This window comes from Stegostoma tigrinum, chromosome 7, assembly GCF_030684315.1.
Source record: "Stegostoma tigrinum isolate sSteTig4 chromosome 7, sSteTig4.hap1, whole genome shotgun sequence".
Taxonomy (NCBI): Eukaryota; Metazoa; Chordata; class Chondrichthyes; order Orectolobiformes; family Stegostomatidae; genus Stegostoma; species Stegostoma tigrinum.
In genome coordinates, this window is record NC_081360.1 from 59,057,384 (window position 1) to 59,075,379 (window position 17,996).

The 17,996-nt window shown below is 42.1% G+C and overlaps 2 protein-coding genes across 3 annotated transcripts in view; both read right to left on the reverse strand.

Moving 5' to 3' along the window:
• The window catches only part of marchf7 (membrane-associated ring finger (C3HC4) 7), a 65,813-nt gene extending 63,215 nt beyond the window's left edge, over positions 1-2,598 (reverse strand). For both annotated transcript variants that reach the window (XM_048534731.2, XM_048534730.2), the window contains exon 1: positions 2,481-2,598. The gene's annotated coding sequence lies outside the window, so the exon portion shown is untranslated. The remainder of the gene's footprint in view (positions 1-2,480) is intronic.
• A 10,536-nt stretch (positions 2,599-13,134) lies between these two features.
• Positions 13,135-17,996, reverse strand: part of cd302 (CD302 molecule) — a 44,348-nt gene continuing 39,486 nt past the window's right edge. The window contains exon 7 of the mRNA XM_048533648.2: positions 13,135-17,127. Within this exon, the coding sequence (XP_048389605.1) occupies positions 16,925-17,127 (203 nt within the window). The 3' untranslated portion in view covers positions 13,135-16,924. The remainder of the gene's footprint in view (positions 17,128-17,996) is intronic.

Below are 17,996 nucleotides of genomic sequence, written 5' to 3' on the forward strand. Positions count from 1 at the left end.
CCAAAGCCACTCTAGGTTGTCCTCCAAGGCCATGTGTCATCTCCATGAAAGTCAACAGCCTTCCATGAGTTTGGATCACCTTGAAAAATATCCTTGTGAAGGGAGGTAACTCAAAAATCTCCTTAGGTTGATTCCTAGAGTGAAGCAGTTGTCTCCTGAGAAAAGGTTCAGCACATTGAGCCAATCTTTATTGGAGTTCAGATGAATGAGATAGGATCATATTGAAACATGCAACATCCTGCGGGAGCTTGACAGGGTGGATGTTGAGAGGGTGTTTCCCCTTGTGACAGAATTTAGAACAAGTGGCAAAGTATCAGAATTAGTTGTCACCTTAATATGATGACAAGAATTTAGCCTCAGGTGGATTAACCTTCTAAGTACATACTCTCGAGAGCACAGTAGGTTAGGTCATTGAGTATCTTTGAGATTCGGTTAGAGATTTCTGATCTACATGAGATATACTCTTAATTCTTACACACTTGTTGAAGCCAAATAGAGGGCATGCACAAGGATGATAAGATGCAATATGGTATATTGCATGAGTTATATTTGTTTGAACTGTCGTGGTCTTGTTTTTGTACAGCCAAGTGAACACAATCATGGTCTATGGCAGAGGGAAGGAAATGTGAGGGACTAGTGGGAAATTGGTGCTGCTATTAGTGAGTTCAGACTCAAAGTGATCTCCACAGGCATCTCAGAAAGAAAAGGACTGCAAGTTACCTATTCCCTCTTTCTGTCTTTTTTTCAGCAAACAGCTGCTGCCCACACACTACTTCCTCCTATCAGGACAATTGTGCAGCATCAGTATGACTCTGCAGGCCCCTTTCAAGTTAGCAAGTATTGCTTAAACATTTCAATGGTCTCTCACTTTGCACACATACATAGTTGCACAATAGAGTTATCTACAATGTTGTGAGCAAATAGTCACCTAGTGACTAGCCTTTGATATGGTGGTTCCAATGCAGTTCAGTGTAGACTACCGTAAAATAGATATTGCAACTGCTGCCAGGATGCTGGGCAGTGACTTGTGCAACAGTGGGGCACTGAAGTAGAGAATCCATTTTGGTTCTGGTGTAGGAAAGCTGTGAAATGCAGAGTCAGCAAAACAATATCTACACAGTCAGCAACACCCTGAACTATAGGAAAACCCACAGTGTGAACAAAAACACACGCCTGCCTCTCCCTAACAAGTGAACAAAATGCAGTTAAATCCCTCACAGTTGATGCTAACATCTCCTGCCTGCTACAGAGAACCAAACATTTTACAAGTTCATAGCCACGATCTTTGCTCCATTGAGGCTTCAGTTGAGAATGCAGTAGGCAGCATATCTCAGTGAGGTTATTCTTACTGAAAACAACAGATGTTTCAATCATTGTTCTTCACCAAGGTCACAGGATGGAGTGCTTTGGGCAGGAGAGGCATTTTTGGGAGAAATATTCTCAACCGCTCTCTTCCAATATCATCTTGTCATGTTTGGCCATATTATATTTCAAGCAGAAGGCCTACCAACACATCCATGTTTGGGAACAACTAACTAGTTTGTCAGTGGCCCTGAAATCAGCAGTAGGTACTTTACTACTGAACTGCTTCCCGTAAGATTCTATGGCTTTAAAATAGATATACAAAGAAATCATCTCTAAGTTCAAAATAAGACTGCAAGTAGTTGATGGTTTCTTTAAATAGCATTGAATCAATCGCGGGTAGGGGAAGGCCCTTCTTGCCAACTAACATACTCATTCGTACTACAAGTTGCAATAGCTTCCAAAATATTATGCCTGGTGTCAAATCACCAATGAATACTATACATATTTCCGGCAGATGCTTCACCACTCACCAATATGGCACGAAGCACAATCCGTCCGAAGTGACCACAAATGATACTTTGGAGCTCCAGCAGCACGTATAGCATTTCCAACACCGCCACCGCCCACCCCCTGGAGTATTTTATCCACAATCTGAGTTTAAAATTAAATAAATAGACAAAACGCAGGCTCCAGATTACGTTCTTCCAAAGTCTTGAATCCGCCCTTATTCCCTCTGGGGTTACCATCGTAGGTTTCCTCCAGAACAGGAAGATTTAAAAGAAAAACTCAACAATATTAAACCACTGTTAGATTTTATTCATAGTGAAAAAAGTCACACATCTGAGACGATGTGTACCAACACTGCGAAATTGTTAGTTCTAATAGCGATGAGGCTATTAAAATTTTTAAATTTATTTATACATTCATAGAAATTGCGAAAGCCGTACAAGTAATTTGAAGCAACTTCTCCAAGGTCAAATAAAAGTTAACCGGTTTTCATCGTATTTTTCACAAATCAATAAACAGCTCGCTCTGAACAATTCGTGGACTATCCAGGAGTTCAGCTCCACCACTTCCTTCCCTGCTGCAGGCCCAACCCACCATTGGTCCGACACAACCAGTGGTGCTAAAACTCTCAAACACGTTTTTAAAGGCAGCAGAAACGAGCTACTCACGTCCCTTCGACGCGCACCAGCCGATGTTTACAAAAGAACAGGAATAACACCACCCTTAGAAATATTAACAGAACATAGAGAGCAGCGAGTGCTGCCAATAGCGTCTTCCGGTCGGATCAGGGCATCCGGAAGTAGATCACACGTCAGTTCCGGCGACGGTGCCCATTCTGAGGTCACTGCGCCCAGGTTGTGAGGACGGAGAGGGTGTGGATCTGAGCCCCTGGGTCTTGAATGTCAACTGTTACACTGCTTATGCCAAACTTACTTGCTGTTTCGTACTTTAAAAATCGCAGTTGTGTTTCCCGATTTGAAACTCCTGGTCACTCTTCTTCATTTTGCCCTCCATAAATCTTAGGTTATTCAAATCTCTGTTGGCTGTCTTGAAGTGGAAGTAAGTTCTATTCCCCATCACCCTAGCCCCCAGTTTAATGATAGATGTGAGGTTATCTGCTTTGGTAGAAAACAAAACAAGGCAGATTATTATGTGAATGGCTATAAATTGAGATTTTGATTGCCACAATTACCTGAGTAGAGTGAAAAATTTTATTTTGCGTGCAGTACAGGCAGATCATACAAAGATCAGCGGGTGATAGAACAAAGCGAGGAATGCAAAAATACAACTGCAAAGAAGGTTTGCGAAAAGCAAGATCAACGTTGGATTTGAAACTTGAGAGATCCATTCAGATGTCTAATAATAGAAGGGAACAAGCTATTCTTGAACCTGTTGGGATGTGTGTTTGAGCTTTTGTATCTTCCACCTGACAGAAGGGGTTGGAAGAGATTACACCTGGGGTAGCAGGGATCTTTGATGAGAGAGGTGAATGTCCTGAAACCTGGGTGCGCCTGTCATCGGTCACTGAAGGTAAACCTGCAGGTGTAACAGGCAGTCAAGAAGGCAAACGATATGTTGGCCTTCATATCGAGACAATTTAAGTACAGGAGCAATGATGTCTTAATGCAGTTATATAGGGACCTAATGAGACTACATTTGGTATATTTTCAGCAGTGGAAGGATATTCAATAGAAGGAGTGCAATGACAGTTTATCAGCTTGGTTCCTGGGATGAAAAGACTGACATCAGCAGAGAGGTTTAATTGGTTATATTTGGTAGAGTTCAGAAAAATGAAGAGGGAGTCTCATTGTAACCTATAAAATTCTAATAGGACTACACAGGGTATTTAGGACAGGTGATGGCCTAGTGGTATTATCACTGGACTGTTAATCCAGGGACTCTCATAATGCTTTGGGGACCCAGGTTCAAATCTGACCATGGAAAATGGTGGAATTTGAATTCAACAACAATCTGAAATTAAGGGTCTAATGATGAGATGGTAAGAACTGCTGATGCTGGAGTCAGAGATAACATAGTGTGGAGCTGGAGAGCACAGCAGACCAGGGAGCATCAAAGGAAGCACTGGAGCCTCGCAGGGCCAGGGACCCAGGTTCAATTCCACCCTTGAGTGACTGTCTGTATGGAGTTTGCATGTTCTTCCTGTGTCTGCATCAGTTTCCTCCCACAGCCCAGAATTGCGCAGGCTCAGTGGATTGTCCATGGTGTTCAGGGAGGTGTAGATTAGGTCAGTTTTAGGGGGATGGGTCTGGGTGGGATGGTCTGAAAGTCAGTATGGACTTGTTGGGCTGAAGAGCCTATTTCCGCACTGTAGAGATTCTATAAATTCTACGAAAAAAACTTTGCAGGAAAGTTGATGTTTTGGGTCGAGACTCTTCTTCAGAAATGGGGGAGGGGCAAGGGAATTCTGAAATAAATAGAGAGGAGGAGTGGGGCTTGGGAAGGTAGGTGGGATGATGATAAGTTAGTGCAGGTAGGCAGTGGTGGGGATTGGTCAGGGAGGTGGGAGGAGTGGATAGGTCGGAGAGAAGATGGACAGGTTGGGTCAGGTCGAGGAGGCGGGGTGAGAGGGAGGATTGATTATGGGATGAGTCTGGGTTTGCGGAGATTTTGAAACTGCCAGATTGAGTTTGGTTTCTTTATAGACTGTTATCTTGTCTACTATCTGTACATCTTTGGTCAAACTTGTGGGCGGATGAACTTGAACATCAACTTTATTAATACCTTTCACCCTAACCTCAAGTTCACCTGGACCACTCTGTTTCCAGTTCTGGTGACTGCCTTGAAACCGATATTTATTTCAAGCCCACCAACTCCGACAGCTACTAAGATTACACCTCCTCTCACCCACCTTCCTGCAAGAACACAATCCCCTACTCCCAATTCCTCCGCCTCCACTGCATTTGCTCCCAAGATGGGGCATTCCATTCCCGAACATCCCAGATGGCCTCTTATTTCAAGGACTGCAATGTCCCCCCTTCAGTGGTTGAAAATGCATTTGACCGCATCTCTTGCGTTTCAGGCACCTCTGGCCTCATGTCCCCTCCCCGCAACAAAAACAATGACAGAATCCTCCTGGTCCTTACATACCACACCTCTAACCTCTGGATTCAACACATCATTTCTCTGCCACTTCCACTACCTGCAATCTGACCCTACAACCAAAGATACATTTCCAACTCCACCCCAACCTGCCTTTCGTAGGGACCATTCTCTCCATGACTCCCTGGTCCACTCCACACTCCCCACGAGCTCCATCACTCCCAACACCTTTTCCTGCAACTGCAGGAAGTGCTACACCTGCCTCTTCATCTCCTCCTCACCTCCAACCAAGGAACCATAAAAACCTTTCACATCTGACAGAGGTTCACCTGCACATCTGCCAATGTGACCTACTGTATCCACTGCTTGCAATGTGGCAACCTCTACGTTGGCAAGACCATGCGGAGGCTTGGAGACCGCTTTGTAGAGCATCTGTGCTCTGTTCATGACAAATGACAACACCTTCCAGGCGCGAACCATTTCAGTGTCCCCTCCCACTCCCACTCCCTGGGTGACATGTCCATCCTGGGCCTCCTCCAGTGTCACAATGACGCCACCCAGAAACTGGAGGAGCAGTATCTCATATTCCACCTTGGGAGCCAACAACCCAATGGTCTCAATGTGGATTTTTCCAGTTTCAAAATCTCCTCATCCCATGACAACCCTCCCTCTCATCCCCACCTCTTGACCTGACACAACCTGCCCATCTTCTCTCCCACCTATCCATTCTGCGGACTGAGATGCAGCAGCATAGCAGCTCAGTGATTAGCACTGCTGCCTCACAGCACCAGGACCCAGGTTTGATTCTAGCCTTGGGCAACTGTCTGTGTGGAGTTTTCATATTTTCCCTGTGTCTGCGTGAGTTTCCTCCCACAGTTCAAAGATGCGCAGGTTAGGTGGATTGGCCATGGGAAATGCAGCACTACAGGTATACGGTAGTGGGGAATGGGATGCTTACTTAAGGGTTGACGTGGATTCCCTGGGCCAAATGGCCTCCCTCCACACTGTACGTATTCTATGATCGAGAAATTTCATTGCCCAGACAGTGATCTGCCTGTGGAATTTGCTACTGCTGAAAGCACTTAAGGCCAAACTTTGTCATGATTTCAAGAAGTTGGACATAGCACTCGCGGCTAAAGGGATCAAAGGATATTTGAGGGTGGGAACAGGAACAGGCTATTGAGTTGGATGATTAGCTATGATCATAATGAATGGATGTGCAGGCTTGAATGGCCTACTCCTTTTTTCGAAGGAACAAGGAATGCTTCACATCCACCACCAAGACAAGCATAGCTGGGACCTATGTGGGCACACATGACCATACCTTTAATTCACCTCATTTCCTCCAAGTCAAAGTGGAAGCTGTTCAAAACAAGAACAAGCTCAACCAGGTGGTGGAAGGTCTCTTTTCAAAGAAGTGGGGAACTTTCTTACCATCCCAATTTGAAACAGACAGCTGCAGGGATTGCATGTCCAGAATGAAGAACAGATGGTTACGACCAGAAATGGGGAAATTGTGGAACTGATGTAAAGCATCAGAAGATTCACAAATCTAAGTGGGGAGAGACTGAAGGGGGGAAAATACAGAATCTAAATTGGGACAAATAAGGTCATAGGGTAAGTGCTGTTTGTGCATTTTAGAAATGAGATAGAAGCAAACTATGCAAGGTTGGGGAACTTGAGGTGGGATGCTGTGGAGGAGAGTTCTCCAAAGGAGACAAAATCCACTATAGTCTTAGAATTATAATCTAATGGCCTAATATATAATCTAATATAATCATGAGGTCATGAACTAGGGGAGGTTCCCTTCTTTCTTCATACACCCATCATCCCACACCTTCACAGGGAGTGTTGAGACAATCTCAAATGCCTCACATATTTCTACTCCCCTAATTACGGCCACTTCAACATTCTCAATTATAATTGCTATCTGAGCTTTCAGAAGAAGAAATACGCATACCAGTCTGACCCACATACCTCAAACAGGCGCCCCTGTACACCTAGGTACATTCATTTCCAAGGGCTGCTAATTTTATGCTGTATTGTTCCTCTCTTGGCTGCCTCAGTCCCATGCCATGGAATTACCATCTGTACACCTCTCTGCCTCTTCACTGTGTAAGGGCAATAGACAATAGGTGCAGGAGTAGGCCAATCGGCCCTTCAAGCCAGCACCACCATTCATTATGATCATGGCTGATCATCCACAATCAGTATCCTGTTCCTGCCTTATCCCCATAACCCTTGATTCCACTATCTTTAAGAGCTCTATCCATCTCTTTCTTGAAAGTATCCAGAGAGTTGGCCTCCACTGCCTTTTGGGGCAGACCATTCCATATATCCACCACTCTCTGGGTGAAGAAGTTCTTCCTCAACTCTGTTCTAAATGACCTACCTCTTATTTTTAAACTGTGTCCTCTGGTTCTGGACTCACCCATCAGTGGAAACATGCTTCCTGCCTCCAGAGTGTCCAATCCCTTAATAATCTTATACGTCTCAATCAGATCCCCTCTCATCCTTCTAAACTCAAGTGTATACAAGCCCAGTCGCTCCAATCTTTCAACATATGATAGTCCTGCCATTTTGGGAATTGACCTTGTGAACCTATGCTGCACTCCCTCAATAGTAAGAATGTCCTTCCTCAAACTTGGATACCAAAACTGCACACAATACTCCGGGTGCGGTCTCACCAGGGCCCTGTACAGCCGCAGAAGGACCTCTTTGCTCCTATACTCAAATCCTTTTGTTATGAAGGTCAGCATGCCATTAGCTTTCTTTACTTCCTGCTGTACCTGCATGCTTGCTTTCATTGACTGATGTACAAGAGCACCTAGATGTCATTGTACTTCCCCTTTACCTAACTTGACTCCACTTAGATAGTAATCTGCCTTCCTGGTCTTGCCACCAAAGTGGATAACTACACATTTATCCACATTAAACTGCATCTGCCACGCATCCGTCCACTCACCTAGCCTGTCCAAGTCACCCTGTATTCTCATAACATCCTCCTCACATTTCACACTGCCACCCAGCTTTGTGTCATCAGCAAATTTGCTAATATTACTTTTAATGCCTTCATCTATATCATGAATGTATATTGTAAACAGCTGCAGTCTCAGCACCGAACCTTGTGGTACCCCACTGGTCACCGCCTGCCATTCCGAAAGGGACCCGTTTATCACTACTCTTTGCTTCCTTTCAGCCAGCCAATTTTCAATCCAAGTCAGTATTTTGCCCCCAATACCATGTGCCCTAATTTTGCTCACCAATCTCCTATGCGGGACGTTATCAAAGGCTTTCTGAAAGTCCAGGTACACTACATCCACTGGCTCTCCCTTATCCACCTTCATAGATACATCCTCAAAAAATTCCAGAAGATTAGTCAAGCACGATTTCCCCTTCGTAAATCCATGTTGACACTGACCTATCCTGTTACTGCTATCCAAATGAGTCGTAATTTCATCTTTCATAATTGACTCCAGCATCTTTCCCACCACTGACATCAGGCTAACTGGTCTATAATTCCCTATTTTCTCTCTCCCTCCTTTCTCGAAAAGTGGGACAACATTAGCCACCCTCCAATCCGCAGGAACTGATCCTGAATCTATAGACCATTGGAAAATGATTACGAATGCGTCCATGATTTCTAGAGCCACCTCCTTAAGTATCCTAGGATGCAGACCATTAGGTCCCGGGGACTTATCAGCCTTCAGACCCAACAGTCTATCCAACACCATTTCCTGCCAATAGAATGCTAAGCACCCTGGAAGTGATGTAATGGAGCTGCACACTACTAAATAGTGCAGTGTAGGCAGAGTTAAAACAGACTAAAAGAAAGATTTTGCAAGAACAATAGAAAAAAAAGACTACAATAGAACTCTATTCTTTGGACGACAGACCAAGGGTGCTTGGAGTTGAACATGTAACTACGAATCACAGCGTGGTGTATGCATGATTACAATAGTATTTAATATGCAGGCATAATAAACAGTATTACATTGAGGACTAATCCTGAAGGCAGTTCTTGTCACGCCTGCAGTAGTTTTACTATCCTTACCTAAGAAAAGATAAATGTGTCATGGAGGGAGGAGGGCAGCAAAGGATCACCACATTTGATTTCTGGAAATGACAGGTTTATCTTATGAAAGGAGATTGGGTTGACTGAGGCTATTTTCACTGATGTTTAGAAAAATATGGGAGGATGTCATTGAGGGTAGACAATTCTGACAGTACTTGACTGAATAAATGCAGTGACAATATCTCCCCGGCTGAGGGTACACCGATTGGCAGAGGTGGCTCAACAGCAAATCACCCACAACTCTGACCAAAGATATACAGATAATAGAGAAGGCAACAGTCTGTAAAGAACCCAAACTCAATGTGGCATCAAACCACAAGATAAAAGATCTAATTCCCTTTTTCCCTTTACCATACTATTTCAAACATGCTTTATTAAGCAAGATTTTAGCAATCTGACCTGTGTTAAGTGGCTTATATCATACTTTGTTTTGTGGTGCTTCTGTGAGGGTCCTCAGGACTTTCTTCCAAATGGTGTTCAACATGGCAATTCCTCAACAAGGAAGGGCAGTAAGGTGGTAATCTTCATGAGGTTTTCTTACTTATTTCTGACATAATGTCCTAAGACTTGAGTCTGGAGTCTATGTTGAAGACCATGGTCATCCCCACTTAATGGTATTCCACTGCACTAACAATCACTGAACGTTTATGGAGTCTTGACATCAATTGCATGGTATAATTTTGTTAGAATGTGGCAGATTGTTACTTGTCCGATCTGTAAAAAAGTCTCCAAAGTTTGGTTCAAATTCCCATATGTTACGGTTGACTGAGCTGGCAGGAACTGCAGATGCTGGAGAATCTGAGATAACAAGGCATAGAGCCGGATGAACACAGCAGGCCAAGCAGCATCAGAGGAGCAGGAAGGCTGACGTTTTGGGCCTAGAACCTTCTTCAGAAATGCTCATTTTTAAACTTGGTTTGCTTCAGGACGTGGTTGAGCAATTTCAAGGCCAAAAAAGATTACGAGAGAGTTGCAGTGGGAGAGAGATCCACTGAGGTTGTTTCGGAGGGAGGAGGGTAATTTCTTCAGGGTAGGCATCCTTAGAAGAGGCTTCGCAGTGGGGTTAAAATTGTTTCAGAGATAGCAGAAACTGCAGATGCTGGAGAATCTGAAATAACAAGGTGTGGAGCCGGATGAACACAGCAGGCCAAGCCTTTCTGAAGAAGGGCCTAGGCCTGAAACATCAGCCTTCCTGCTCCTCTGATACTGCTTGGCTTGCTGTGTTCATCCAGCTCTATAACTTGGTATGTTAGGGCTGACTGCCTTTTTTATTCCCTGTGCCAAGTTCAATACTAGCTGGATCTTCTGGGTTTATTCTTACCAGACTTATTAAAAGAGAACAGTTTAAATTCTATGTGAATGGCACATTAAGCCTTTTCAGAAAGCAGTTAGGAATCAACCATGTTGCTGTGGGTCTAAAGTCATACAAAGGCCAGGTCCAGAAATGAATGGGATATTTCCCTTCCTAAAGAATATTAGAGAATGAGATGGATATTTACAACAATCCAGCAGCTTTGTGATCACTATTAACGAGTTTAGCTTTTTATTCTGGATATATATTTACCAGCTGCAATGGTGGGATTTAAACTTATTTCAGTGGATTATTAGTCAAAACGTTGGATTTCCAGTCCTGCAACTTAAGTGCTTTGGTGGCATATAGAGAAACACAATTGGTAATTGGCAGAAGAAGAGGGGACACTAGAAAAAAGGATTTATGAAGCAAGTTGTATCAGTGATAATGGGAACTGCAGATGCTGGAGAATCCAAGATAATAAAACGTGAGGCTGTATGAACACAGCAGGCCCAGCAGCATCTCAGGAGCACAAAAACTGACGTTTCGGGCCTAGACCCTTCATCAGAGAGGGGGATGGGGTGAGGGTTCTGGAATAAATAGGGAGAGAGGGGGAGGCGGACCGAAGATGGAGAGAAAAGAAGATAGGTGGAGAGGAGAGTATAGGTGGGGAGGTAGGGAGGGGATAGGTCAGTCCAGGGAAGACAGACAGGTCAAGGAGGTGGGATGAGGTTAGTAGGTAGGAGATGGAGGTAGGGCTTGGGGTGGGAGGAAGGGATGGGTGAGAGGAAAAACAGGTTAGGGAGGCAGAGACAGGTTGGACTGGTTTTGGGATGCAGTGGGTGGCTTGGGGACCGCTTTGCAGAACACCTCCGCTCGGTTCACAATAAACAGCTGCACCTCCCAGTCGCAAACCATTTCCACTCCCCCTCCCATTCTTTAGATGACATGTCCATCATGGGCCTCCTGCAGTGCCACAATGATGCCACCCGAAGGTTGCAGGAACAGCAACTCATATTCCGCTTGGGAACCCTGCAGCCCAATGGTATCAATGTGGACTTCACCAGCTTCAAAATCTCCGCTTCCCCCACTGCACCCCAAAACCAGTCCAACCTGTCTTTGCCTCCCTAACCTGTTCTTCCTCTCACCCATCCCTTCCTCCCACCCCAAGCCGCACCTCCATCTCCTACCTACTAACCTCATCCCACCTCCTTGACCTGTCCGTCTTCCCTGGACTGACCTATCCCCTCCCTACCTCCCCACCTATACTCTCCTTTCCACCTATCTTCTGTTCTCTCCATCTTCGGTCCGCCTCCCCCCTCTCCCTATTTATTCCAGAACCCTCACCCCATCCCCCTCTCTGATGAAGGGTCTAGGCCCGAAACGTCAGCTTTTGTGCTCCTGAGATGCTGCTGGGCCTGCTGTTTTCATCCAGCCTCACATTTTATTATTATGAAGCAAGTTGTTTTGACATAGAATATATGGCCTGAAAGTTTATTGGAAGCAGATTCAATAGTAATGTTCTTCAAACAGGTTTTACTCTTAATATGAGTAAAGGACAGAATGGGGCCCATAAAGGAACAAGCAGGGTAAGCTGCTCACTGAAGCAACAGGTATGGCAGAGCTACTAAACTAGCCTTCCCTACTAAACTAGTACTTTGCTTCTGTCTTTACCAAATTAGAAAATGGTGACAGTGGCCCAGTTAAAATTGCTGAGCAACTGAACTCTATCATGATAGGTGATGAGATTCTGAAAAGGCACTTTCAATGCAGAGAAATGCGAGGTAATGCATTTTCATAGAATAAACACAGTCAGATGATACAGGCTCAATGTTACAACTCTGATGGGAGTACAGGAGCAGAGGGATCTCAGGGTTGTGAGGATGGCTAGCCAAATTAAAACAGCTGGTAAGAAGGCTTGGAGGATCCTTCAGTTCATAGATAGAGGCATGGAGTGTAAAAGCAAGGAAGTGATGCTACACCTCAACAAATCATTAGACCACAATGGAGTATTGTGTTCAGTTCTGAGCACTTTAGTTAAGGAAGAATGTTAAAGCCCTGGAGACAGTGCAGATTTACTACAATGATACCAGGAATGAGGGATTTTAGGTACAAGCAAAGATTAGAGAAACTGGGTTTATTATTCTTGGAGCAGGGAAGATTACAAGGTGACCTTATTGCGGTGTTCAAATTGTGAACAATTTTGCTCAGATAAAGAAATATATTCTATTTCCACTACTTGTTATGTCAATAACTAGGGTCACAATTTCAAGGCTGTCACCAAGAGAGCTGCGAGTGAGACGAGGAGAAACTTCTTTACACAGAAAATTGTTGGGATTTGGGAGAGGGACAGAGGTAGATTCCATAGTAGGTTTCAAAAGAGAGCTGGTTATATATTTGAAAGCGATGAAGTTAAAGGGCTATAGCGATACGGCTACAGAATGAGACTAGCTTGGTAGCTCTTTCGGGAGATGGTTCAGACATGATAGGTAGAATGACCTCCTTCTGTCCTGTAAAAATTCTATAACATGTTTTCCAAAAGGGCATTACATAGAAAAAAAACTTCGAGAAATGAAAATTTGTGCAGCCGTAGGCAAACAGTGTTGATTAAAGCTCTTTCAAACGTTTAGCATGAAAAGCTGAGTGATCTCCTTTGGTGCAGCATTATTTCTCATGAACCATTCTTATGCAAATATAAGCAAGTTGGCTGCGATGTCTCTATTTCAAATGAAATAGGTTTAACACCTAGTTTAGTAAAGTGCCCATCAGGAACAATCTGTAATTAGACCATGAACACAGCAAGAATGGCAGCAAATACTAAATACTTAAGAATGAGAGAGCTTTACTCTTCAAAACATAGGAAACATAGGAAGCTTCAATGATGAGGGAAACAGAAGACAATAAGTTGTTTTATTTGAACCAGTAGAGTAATAGTCATGTGACTGTCATATTTGGGATGATATTGCCAACAATTAAGACAGCATAAATTTATGATAGACATGTTTGATAACTGCAAGCTAAGATATGACAGACCACAATCCACACAATTACACTCATGGGGGGTTGATTTGAATATGTGACATTGACAATTCTGCCTTCCCCTGCATTCCACTTTTGCATTGTTGCAGAAATATAGTTTAAACTAATTCTCTCCCCTCTTTTCATTATGTTGTACTGAAATATGAAAAAATAGTCATAAACATTATTCAATTGTGTTCCACTGGACAGTGTGTTAGGTTGGATAATGTACAGTGGAAGGAGGTACTTCGAGGAGGACAGTAGGATACAAGAGGAAAAGAGGACAGATAACAAAACTGCTGCAAGTATATTCAGAAGATTGCACTGAAGCAGTATAATACTGTAACTGTTGATAAGTTCTGAATAATGACAGACTGAAATGAAATAAATTAATTGGGCAGCAGAAACACAGAAATTGATATGGAAACCAATAATACAGCTACATAATAAAAGGGCATCTGAAAGAAATGAACGATATAAAGTGCCACAGAAACAATCTAATACCAAAAAAACATATTCAATGCAAACATATGAAATGCGAAACCTAAAAGTGAATAATGAAAAGCGATACAACTGAAACATAATACTGGAATACAATAAAAACAAAAGAGGGCAAGTATGAGAAAATTAAACAGCAACATCTGATGCATGTAAAATGAAGATGGAACCTATGAGGTTTGGTTGCAGTGGATAGTCAACAGGTAAAACCACCATATCCAAGGGTGAAGAGTGTAACAACTCCAATCAGTAAGCATAAAAGGAATATTATGGGCTGCAGTGATTCAAGGCAGCAGCTCAGCACTACCTTCTCAATAGCAATTAAGGATAGGGGAGGTGACAGCCCAGCAGTACTAATATTGGACTGTTAATCCAGGGCCCAGGTAATGTTCTTGGGACCTGGGTTCAAAACCTGCCATGGCAGATGTTGGAATGTGAATTCAATAAAAATGAAATGAAGAATTTAATGATGACCACGAATTATTGTCAATTGTCAGAAAAAAAATGTGGTTCACTAATGTGGTAACACAATGTGGAGCTGGAGGAACAAAGCAGGCCAGGCAGCATGAGAGGAGCAAGAAAGTTGACAATTTGGGTCGGGACCCTTTTCAGAAATGGGCCGGCTTCACAGTAGGGTTATAACTCACTCAGAGATAGTAAGAACTGCCAATGCTGGAGTCAGAGATGACACAATATGGAGCTGGAGGAACACAACAGGCCAGGCAGCATCAGAGGAGCAGGAAAGTTGATGTTTTGGGTCAGCACCCCTCTTCAGAAATGGGAACGGGGTGGCATCGGCAGTTCTTGCTATCTCTGGTTCACTAATGTGCTTTAGGGAAGGAAATCTGTCATCCTTATCCCGTCCGGCCTACATGTGATTCTAGACACACAGCAGTGTGGTTGATTCTTAATTGTCCAACCAGCAACACCCATAATCCGTGAATAATAAAAGAAATGCTCACCTTGTCATTGATATTCACATCCCATTAATTAATTTTAAAAACTCCTGAAAGTAGGAAAGAGCTGCAATACCATATATGATTATTTGCACAAGAATAGAGTTTGCAGTTCAACAAGAATACTGTTACTGCAGTGGTAATGCAATAAAGACACGGTCTATAGGATAATGGGCTCTCTGTCAAGAGCTAGAGAAGCAAACAGTGAAGAAAAGTTTGAAGGGATGTTCAACATGACATGATCATGGCCAGTACTGTTAGGCAATGTAGGGAAAAATAACATACAGCTTTAATTACTCTTGAGAAAATGGTACCAAGTTGCCACCCTGAATTAATGCAGTCCACGTGGTGTTAGAAAAAGAAATCAAGCTTTTGGATATACCAGCCATAAAAAGTCACATATGAGGATTGTAACAAAACTCAAAGATAGTAGATGAGAAACACATTTCACCTGATTGTATATATCAGTGAGTTCCTGGAAACCTGTTGCTAAAACAACATGGTTACTTTAGTAAATAATTCAGAAGATTTTCAGAATAGAAAGAATTGGTACAACAGAGACTAACCATTCCTAAATCAAATTGGGTAAATAGACCTGAAAGGAATATTGAAGCACAAGTGAACATCATTTAAATTGGGTAGTTGGTGGGAAGAGCAGATAGAAGAGAGTTCAAAAGGAGAAAATAACAAAATAGAAGACATTGAGACAGAGTCTTGCAGCATGGAAACAGACCCTTTGTTCCAACAGTCCATGCCAAACCTAATCTCAAACTAAATTAGTCCCACCTGCCTGCTCCTGGCCCATATCCCTCCAAACCTTTCCGATTCATGCATCTATCCAAATGTCTTTTAAATATCTACTAGTTCTTCAGGATGTTGCAACACAGAAACATTCATGTACCAAAGACCTGGTGTAACCAGACATGAGGTTATACGAAAGGTATCTTTGCAATAAAACGTTCATCTACAAATGACAGAAACATTGGAACATACTGAAATAACGTGCTGCTCTCTCCAAATCATGCTGTCTCTCCTAAATTAAAACCTCCCCATCTCCTGTTGATATGTTCGTTGGTCATTGTTTCCAAAACCTACCCACCACATATATTAAACTAACTGGCCTATAGTTATTAGGACTATCCTTGTACTCTATTTTTAAGCATTTTTTGGCCACCCTCAAATCTTCCTCCTCCTTATCTAGGAAGATTGGAAGTTTATGGCAAGTGCATTCATTATCTTCACCTCCAATTTCTTTAACAACGTGACACAAGATATTTGGACTACTCTAAGTACAGCCAACCTTGAACACAACATCTTCCCCCACCCCTGCCCCAGGGCTCTCATACTCCAAACCTCTACTCAAGCCCTAGAATTACCCTTCCAATATTACCAACTGAGGAATTTCCCCATTTACCTTGTACTTTTCAATTCTAAAAGACTATCAAAGCATCAACCTTGTAGCTTCCAAATGTATCTTTGGCTTTGAAAAAACCCAAGAGATAGAAGAACTAACTTTTGAGAGCAACAAAGACTGCAGACTTTATAATTATGTGCATATTTGCACACAACTTGCAAAGTTTGAGCCCAAAGCAGCTATCAGAGGCTGCACAATCTGCAGGCTGAAACACCAATGTATCATTTCACTAACAAGAATATGTGATAAACAGGTAATAAATTCAAATCAATGTCTTTATGTAGCTGTTAAATACTATAAATGACATCCAGAGTCACTTCATGCAATTAAAACAAAATTACTTCAACATTTGTATTGGTTAAAAAAATTCTTCAAAGCCCAATGAAACCATTAAACTGTAGGATAATCTCGTTCATATAAAAATGTACAAGTCAAATAACTCTTTTATGAGGTTACCTTTCTTTTTCTATTGTTTTTAGTTTGTGCCTTTACTCTGTAACTTTTGAAACTCATTTAAACCAAAGTTGATGAAAATTAATGGTTGCAAAATTATTTAAATTACACAACTGGTTAAACTGTATATTTAAAACATCAGGTTTTATATTCCAAGCTTTCCTTTATCTATTGGTATAAAATGTTGCCTTTAGTAACAGTAAGACAACAACATGGATTGAAATATATAAAAGTTAATACTTAAAAATTCTATTGAGCTACAGATAGCCAATGGCAATGTAGCTTTGCTTAAACATTTATCGTACAATTACATTGTTAGTTATTTAAACCATGTCATTATTAAAAGGTTACGCTTCATATTCCCTTTCTTCATTCTCTACCAAAATGCAGTCATCTGCAACTTGATCTGTTGGATGATACTGAATGGAATTATGTCCATTTGCAGTGAGACATTTTCTTTTGTACGCATACCATGTAATTATTGAAATTATCACCAAAATTGCAGCAGCTGAAATGATTAATGCTGTTGGTAATACGTTATTTTTTCTGCCTGTAAAAACAAGAAACACATTGTTAATGGTTTGGACCCAATGAAGCAATATATTATTACATTTTTTCTGGCTCAAAACGAACAAGATTGTACCATCATTGTTAACATATCATTTGGAATAATGAAGTGTCATGGATAAAATGGATGTGCTATTTAATTAAGTTTATGATAAGAATCGGGATATTCTGTCGATGGACTGCCCTTTCAGTGTAAAAGGAACCACCATTCTTAAGGAAAGGTTGAGACATAAAGGTAACAAGGATCCCTTAAAACAAAGAGCTAAAACTTTTTCATGCAAGCACCTTTCATCATGTGGCCAGAAATTGCTGGAAAGTTGCTTCATTATATTTGGTAAAAACTCTACCTGTTTGGCTGTAAATAAACTCTGATTCTCTGCACACAGACGAATGATCTGATCTGTTCACTGTTAGCACTACCTAAGGCAATAAAAGCCTCTCACCATGACAGAAGTGAAATTACCCATTTAACTTAATGGCAATTGTGAAATTACTGGATTTATGAAAATATTGTATGTCCTGTCATTTAAGTCCGGGAAGTAATGTCACAAAGAACCATTTGAATGAGGGACTTAATGGTCCTGGCATGACACTCAATCTTTGGAGCCCAGAAAAGGAACAATGAAGCTGTGGAGTTGCACTTCAGCTTGTAGTAAATTGTACCTACAGAATTTTTTTTGTCTGTTTAGTTGTCTGTATTTTTTACACCATCTCTTGTCATGTCCATACTTGTCACAGTTGGAAAGAATTAATTCTCAGGACACAAAGCTGTCTGGACTTTAGAAGATGGTCATTGAGAATCATACAGCATGGATGGTCGAAACAATCCACGCTGACCATGTTCCAAACTAA